This window comes from Geospiza fortis, unplaced genomic scaffold (assembly GCF_000277835.1).
Source record: "Geospiza fortis unplaced genomic scaffold, GeoFor_1.0 scaffold23, whole genome shotgun sequence".
NCBI lineage: Eukaryota > Metazoa > Chordata > Aves > Passeriformes > Thraupidae > Geospiza > Geospiza fortis.
In genome coordinates, this window is record NW_005054303.1 from 1,238,546 (window position 1) to 1,246,229 (window position 7,684).

Consider the following 7,684-nt stretch of genomic DNA (forward strand, 5'->3'; position numbering starts at 1 on the left):
GCCTGTCCCCGCCCTGTCGCGGCCCCTCCGGGGCTGGGCGGGCCGGGCTGGGCTGAACCAGCGCTGCTGCCTGCCCGCTCCCGTTCCGCTCCCTGGGCTTCTCGCAAATGGGCAAGCAGAGCTTAGGCTTGATGCAACACAGTGTTCTGTCTGGTTTTACACATTAAAAAAACTTACTTCAAGTGTTGGACAGGGATGATTTCTGTGGAGAAAAAAAATTCAGATTATCTTAATTTGCTCATCAGAACAAAAACAAGAACTAGGAGGAGGTACTAAATGACAAACTAAGCATGGGGGGTTTGTTATATGCTTTGATTTTAAAAACTAGCCTACAGCAAATTCTTCTACTTTATAAATGTTGCTGAAAACACTGCAGCATCCTGGTATTTTGCTACCGTATGGAATGTTCTTTTTATAACCACTGTGATAATCATGGGACAGGAGATGTTTCACTGACTTTTAAGACTTCACGTAGCTGCAATTAAAAATTAAGATTTTGTAAGTTTGGAGCCTAATGTAGTTAGACCCCAAAACATAGATTAAATTTCTAGTTTTTGAGGATTTCTATATCATGGGGTACTATTCTGCCTTTCCATGTTAATGGTTTTTGAAAAGCAGAGGTAGACTTTTATCATTCTCACTATTAACTGTTTCTGACCATTTTATTTACAAACATTAGTTTAGCATAGATGCTCAGCTGAGCAGCTTCATAGAACATAGACTATGCTGAGTTGGAAGGGACCCAGCAGGATTATCACATCCAACTCCCTGCATAGAACACCCCAAGAGTCACACCATGTGCCTGAGAGCATTGTCCAAACACTTCTTGAACTCTCTCAGGCTGGTGCTGTGACCACTGCCCTGGGGAGCCTGTTCAGTGCCCAACCACCCTCTGGGTAAAAAACTTATCTCTGATATCCAACCTGAACCTCCCCTGACACAAGTTCAGGCCATTCCCTCAGTCCTGGCACTGGGCACCACAGAGGGGAGATCAGTGCCTGTCCCTCCTCTTCCCCTCACAGGGAGCTCCAACTGCAGTGGGGTCTCCCCTCGGTCTCCCCCAGGCTGAACAGACCAAGTGACCTCAGTTGCTCCTCACACAGCTTCCCTTCAAGGCCCTCCTGGCCCTCCTTTGGACACTCTCTGACAGCTCTGTATCTATTTTATATTGTGGCACCCAGAACTGCCCCCAGCACTCAAGGTGAGGCTGCCCCAGTGCAGAGCAGAGCAGGACAATCCCTCCCTTGCCTGGCTGGTGATGCTGGGCCTGAGGCACCCCAGGACATGGGTGGCCCTCCTGGCTGCCAGGGCACTGCTGACTCATGCTCAATGTGTCATCGACCCCCAGGGCCCTTTCCTATTTGCTTTTAAATTTAACTCTGGGTATTGTACATGCTCTTTTTTTGGTAGCAACTGTTACAGGAGCTGTAACTGCACATCTAACTACAATATAAAAAGATTAAAATAACTTTTCTTTGTGTACTGTCTTGTTTTCTCTCAGTGCTGCTGTAGTGTTTCCATCCTCGAACCAGGCAGACAGAGGGAGCCCAGTGATGAGCTGTTAGCCAAGCCCCCAAGGTGTATAATGGGGGCTAATCAAACCCAGGATTTCTAGACCTTTGTTTCTACCTGACCCAGGTGTGAAACAAGGGATGGCAGCCTGCTGGCAAGTACAGTTTAGAGCAGGACAGGGTCATGTTTTCTCTGTGTTGCAGTTTCTGTAATTCAGTGAGGGAGAGGGTACCCAAAGGCAATTGTGTCTTCCACAGGAAACAAGAAAGAGTGAAAGGCCCCAGTGACCACAGAATGCTTTATGGCCCAGTGCCAGCCTTGCTGTGCTTGAGGAAATACAGCAGTGATGGAAGGAGTGAGTTCAAATGCAGAATTCCTGTGGCTCCAGTTGCAGAGCACAGGGCCAGATGAGCACTGTCCTGGCATCAGCCTGTACTGAAGCAGGGTGCACCTGAAAGGACCCAGCTCCAAGTCCCCCTTTCCAATGCAGAAAGCCTCCCCTTAGCAAAGAGACATCAGGCATCCTCCTCTCTTCTGAGGCTGGCAGGCTTAGAAGCACTGCTCCAAAGTGACAGCCTGTAAGAAAAAATGTTAAAATTGGCTAATTTAGGAAGCTCCTAGAACTCATCTTTCTGGGTGTGGGAGTGAAGGTGTCAGTAATTAACATGTGAGACCACACAGTTCTCCCTCTCTTAGCCCTCCATGTCAGGATGTAACCCACGGTATTTTGCTCTTGTACATCAGAGTGGGACCAGGCAAGTGGCCAGATGACACTTCTGAACTTCAGTCATTGCTCTGAAGCAGTGAGGCACTTGTTTCTGAGACACAGATGTAACGAATTGTCAGCTGGAATAGTTGGCAAGGAAACTGCAGCCTGGGAATGCTGGGTACTGAACATCTGTCCAGCTGCTCTGATGAGAAAAAAACCACTCACTTCTTGCACGAAGGGCTGCAGCCCAAGGCCCAGCTCTGAGCAGCCCTACTGCCTTTCACAGGGCATGGATGGCTTCAGGCAGTCAGGCTCCAGCCAGAGCTCACAGAGCTACTTCACTGAAATGCTTTTCACTTCTATTAACTACCTGATCAGAGTGAATCATTTCAAATCCCTCTTTTACACTGGTTGATACCATGTCTTTGGTGTTCACAGCATTATTGTGCCCCTTTTTCCCAAAAGCCTTTTCACTTTATTGCTGGGCTCCTTCACCCCAGCCCCGGTCACTGCAGCCTGGAGTGAGCAGGGCAGGCTGCTGGGTGCAGCCAGGACCAGCAGCTCAGGGGAAGCAGCCACACAACCACGTTCTATACAAGCCATTTATTTGAAATGCCAACTATACGTAGGATAAAGTCAGTGTTACATGCTTCTCAGCAACAGTAGAAAAATAGAACCAGTGAAAACCATTTTACAACTGTAATGGTACTCAAAAGAGAAATGTATTGTTTTACAATGCATCACACAAGACTAGAATTCAAGTTTGGAGGTACCTAAATAAAAATACTATTTTTTTTTAAAAAACACTATGTACAATTGAAGCGTAAACAAGTTTTACAAAGTACTGGTTATGCAGGTTGTAGAAAAAACACTTGCATAGGACATGAAGTCAGTTTAAGAAAGTTTTCTGAGCCTTTAGCATTGAAGGCACTTGACTTTATACCAGTAACAACACAAGAACAAGAAACAAATTCTTAACACTGCCGAGGGCAGGGCTGCCTTCTGGCAGTACAGGTAATTACAGAAACCCCAAATGTGGTTTTACAAGTTTCCCTCAAAGCTGTTCCCTGCATCCAGCAGGGCTCAGCACCACCTCTACCATAGAAGCATAGAATTATTAGAAGAACAGTGCCTCAAACAGCATTAGTGTTCTTTCAAACAAAAAAACCCCCAAACAAACCAGAAAAACAACCAAACCAAAAACCCATACAAAACACCCAACCCCCCTTGCACCCACCCCTTTCCCAGACCCAAACCAAAGAAACCCCTAAAGACATACATTTGGGACATTCTGGGACCAAAACCCAAGGCTTACAAGGACAGGTGGCCACAGCCTTAATTTTCCTAAGTGAAAATCCTTAAGAACAGGAAAATACAACATGAAACTGCCAATCAACACAGCAGTTACTAATACACAACTACAGCAATTCTGTGGAACAACAAAACATTTCAAAGGAAGAATGTGTTTTAGGAATTAAGTTATTCATCCATATATTAAGGAAAAGAGGAGTTGGGTTTGGGGAAAGGGGAATAAGACCTTTTTGCATGTTGCTCACTAAATGCAAGTCTGAGCTCTCTCTTTAATAGAACAAGGAACACGAGTCTCCCTCATTCAAAAAAACCAATGTTTATAACTCTATCCTCAAGCAAAATAGTCAATAATCTGTCATTTCCATCTAATTCATAGAAGGAAAAGATGTCAATTTCCAGCCTAATCAGAAAGTGCTTCATGTAAACAAGGAGCTTCTGCACCGAAGTTTCAGTAGACAGAGAACAAGGAGTAGCAGGTAGCACAGGTATGTGTGGTGTGCAAGTGAGATGTAGGATGAACACTGGCTTCTGAATAATGCTGCCATGAAAAATGGTCTCACCCCTCTGCACATCCCAAGTAGGAAATCTTGCTCTGGAGTACAAAAATAAAGTTCCAGTAAATCAAGAAATCCTTCTTTTCCACTTCAAACCAGCTGCCATTAGCTGCCATCTTCTTCCCAATTCAAAATATGCAAGTGAAAACAGATTGTCTATATGGCCTGATTGTCTTTGTGGCCTCAGAAGGACTTGTCTTTCATTCTGCATCTACTTTTAAACACTTAATTCATCCTTTTTTTTAATACTGCACAGCTCCTGAGACTTCAGAAACAATTTTGTATTCTAAAACACAGACACGTCCTCCCCAGAGGCATTTCTCACCAGCTTATTCCAAAGCCAAAGCATTTCATGATTTCCCTCAAACCATAACCTCAGAACTTCTCATCTTCATCAGCCACACCCCCTCCCCCCAAATTTCAAGCTTTAAAGTTCTATCTGTAGATCTCAGTCCCACCTCTGCCCAAGTACACAGTGCCACATCAAACGATGATAATCAAAATAGTTTTCCTGAAGTACATCTATCAGTTTTAGGCAAAAATATTGAGAAAAATAAGTTTTCTGAGGGCAGCTGTAATTTTTTAGTAAAGCCACCAACATATACATGATGCAAGTCCAGGGAGTTTCAGGGTGTGTGCTGAAAGGTCCTGTTTCTGGTGAGGATGAGACCTTTGTGTGTGGTTAGAGCTATGCAGTCAAACAGCACTGTGCTCAACTCTTCAGGAGAAACCCAACGAGCCTCAGCCCCTGAACCTGCAGCAGCACCATCCCCCCACTGACACCTTCTTGCATTTAACAGTGTTCTACACCACAGTCCCATGGAAATCCCACAGATGGGCGATGAAGCCAGGACCACCCAGTGCCTTGACTGTGGGCAAAAAACAGGATTAAAAAAAGCTGACAGAGGAAAAAAAATCTCCCCTCACCCACAAGACACATCACCTGCAGAGTTCAGGCAAATTTCTGCTCCAGCCCTAGCCCATGCTTTCCATGGCTGCATCTCAAAAGGAGCACCTGCAGAACCACCACAGAAGCAGGCCTATAGATGTGTCTGCAGGAGACACAGAGTTTATTGGTTCAAAGAACCCATATCTCAATTCATCTAGAAGCTATTTGGTAGTTTGGAAATGCAGTATTCAATATATTTCAGTAACACTGTGTTGTTACTAGGCCCTCCAGACTTTAATGAAACACATTAGGTAAGAATTTGCCATCAACTAAAACCAAAAGTAAAGTTGCAGCAAGATTTCTGTTAAACAGTATTAAGCACTTTGAACTGCAGGAAACAATTCAACCTAACCTTAAAGCAGTCCTTAGGTCACACCTGGGACTACAGTTTTCTGCTATAGAGAAATTCATTACAGAAACTGCATTTAACCTCCCACCAAACAGGACCTTACCAGCAATCACTACTCTGCAGTGGCATCAGATAGGGATCAATGAATGCAATGAATTTGTGGTTAGAACTGCACCATGCGTATTAAGGATGTAATTCATAATTGTAACCCTTCCCCTGGTGCTCTGCTCACCCCTGCCCCAGTGGCAGGAGCCAGCCCAGATCAGCATCCTTCCCTCCTCACACCCTGTTAACAGGGGAATCTCATTTCTGTGCTTTCAAAAAGCAAATCAGGCAATGGAGGTGTAATTTAAGAGTGCCAAAGTGTGGTGATGCTGAAGCAGTGACTCTTCCCTTGCATTCTGCTCACAGAACAGCTTCACCTGTGGGGCCAGCACCACGTGAGGAACACTGTCACTGAGAGTGAAGCCCTTTAGTAAGCACAGGCAGGAGAAAGCAAGGCCATGGGCTGTCACCCCGGGAGGGAAACCCTCCCACGTGTTCAGGCAACAGCGAAGGTTCCGAGAGCCTTGTCTTCCTGACGCTCCAGGAGTCTGCAGGAATCCGCTCACCTGGTCTTCGCTTACCCACGGATGAGCAGCTGGAAGAACAAGTAATTACTGTAATTTTTACAGTATTTCTAGATTTATTTCTAAATGGGCAAATCAGCAATTCTAGTCTGTCTAGTAAGTGCTTCCTGCTTCCAGGTGATCATGGAGGCCTCCATGGTCACAGCCGAAATGAAAGTAAACAGACTCATACTGTCATATTCCAGTGAATTTCACAGGAATTTGGATTCCTAAATATCCCTCTGGATTTTTAAAACCCCAAATATAATTCTTGATGTGGGTTTGCTATGTATATAAAGATAAGACCAGCTGCCAGAACTTTTCAAACAAAATATTAGATTGGATTCTTGCTGTAGTTGTAAAAATCAGGAAGATTTCATCTAAACAAACAAAAAAAATCCAACTAAAAATGTAGGTTTTTTGATGTGCTGTTCTTTGGAATTCCTATAATTAAAAAATAAACGCACTGTTATTATCTCATAAGAAAATACATTTCATAATGTGCAACCCAATGCACATAGAGAATCAGCATGTGAAAGGGTAAATGCAAAAGTATGAAAATACAGTCCTTTAAATGTGACATTAAAGTTTAACATATTAGTACAAAACTAATACACTAAAATAGATGTACAGGTGCAAAAGGCTACCAGGTTGTAGAAAAAAGGTACCAGTTTCTGTTTTTTTAAAAGGCTTAATTAAATCTGCTCCAAAAAAAATTGCGACAAAATAAACCCAGAAGCAGCATTAAAACCAAACTGATAACATGCTGTCTCTAATAAAGCAATGTATGTACAAAACAAGTGAGCAAAGCTGATTTTTTCTGCTGGCATGAAAGAATTTCTCTGACAGAAGTCAGGCCAAAAGTTGCAAGGAATGGGATGTTTACAACTCTTAGGCACAGAGAAATAGTGGAGGTTGCTTTCATAGGGCAGATTTTTTGTACAGGAAGTCTGGTTTGTTTGGAGACCTCCTCCCTCTGCTTACTCCATCTTCCCTTTCCAAATCTGCATTTCTCTGTGCTCCATGTTCCAATGGCTCATCATCTGCCAGTCTCCTACTGGGTCTCTCTTCTGGTACGTCAGAGTTGTATGCAGAGAGTGAAGGTCTGTTGGAGGTTAGCCCATAGGTTAAATCCGCTTCCATTTTTGTTCTTCCCCTGACGTGGACAGGGCCATTCCCAGCACTCTCCTGGGTAGCCAGTGCCAAGTCCAGCCGCTGGGGGGGCTGTTCTAAGACATCGAGGTGTATTGGCTCGTTCTTCTGCCTGTGCTGATGCCCATCTTGTGAGAGCAGGTACTCCCTCCTAGAATCCTCTTGCTTTTTAGGAGATATCTGGGAAGGTAGATAGGCTGACTTTAAGCCACTTGGTGATGCCTTATTGTGGCTGTACAAATCTGGGCCAAAATAAATGCCTTGTGAAGGTGAAGGACTGTGCCTGTTGGGTGCTGGAGTAGAGGGTCTGCATGCAGCATTGGAGAAGTCATAGAAGTCAGGATACTCCTGCGGGTTTTCTCGAGCATCGATTTTTTGCTCTATTGCATGTTTTTTCCGAGAAGTAGGCAGGTGTCTGTTCTGAATGCATGAAATGTGCTGGGGTGGGCCGGGCCCTACCTCTGTAACCGCCTGGCCCAGCTCTGTGTCCACTGTGAGCTCTGGCAGCCTTCTGTCCTTCAGAGACATTGCTGACACTCC

At 44.6% G+C, this 7,684-nt stretch overlaps 1 protein-coding gene across 1 annotated transcript in view; it reads right to left on the reverse strand.

Moving 5' to 3' along the window:
* Nucleotides 1-2,809: 2,809 nt before the first annotated feature.
* BTBD7 (BTB domain containing 7) overlaps nucleotides 2,810-7,684 on the reverse strand; it is a 39,519-nt gene continuing 34,644 nt past the window's right edge. Inside the window, exon 11 of the mRNA XM_005417851.3 lies at nucleotides 2,810-7,680. Coding sequence (XP_005417908.1) covers nucleotides 6,914-7,680 — 767 coding nt within the window. The 3' untranslated portion in view covers nucleotides 2,810-6,913. The remainder of the gene's footprint in view (nucleotides 7,681-7,684) is intronic.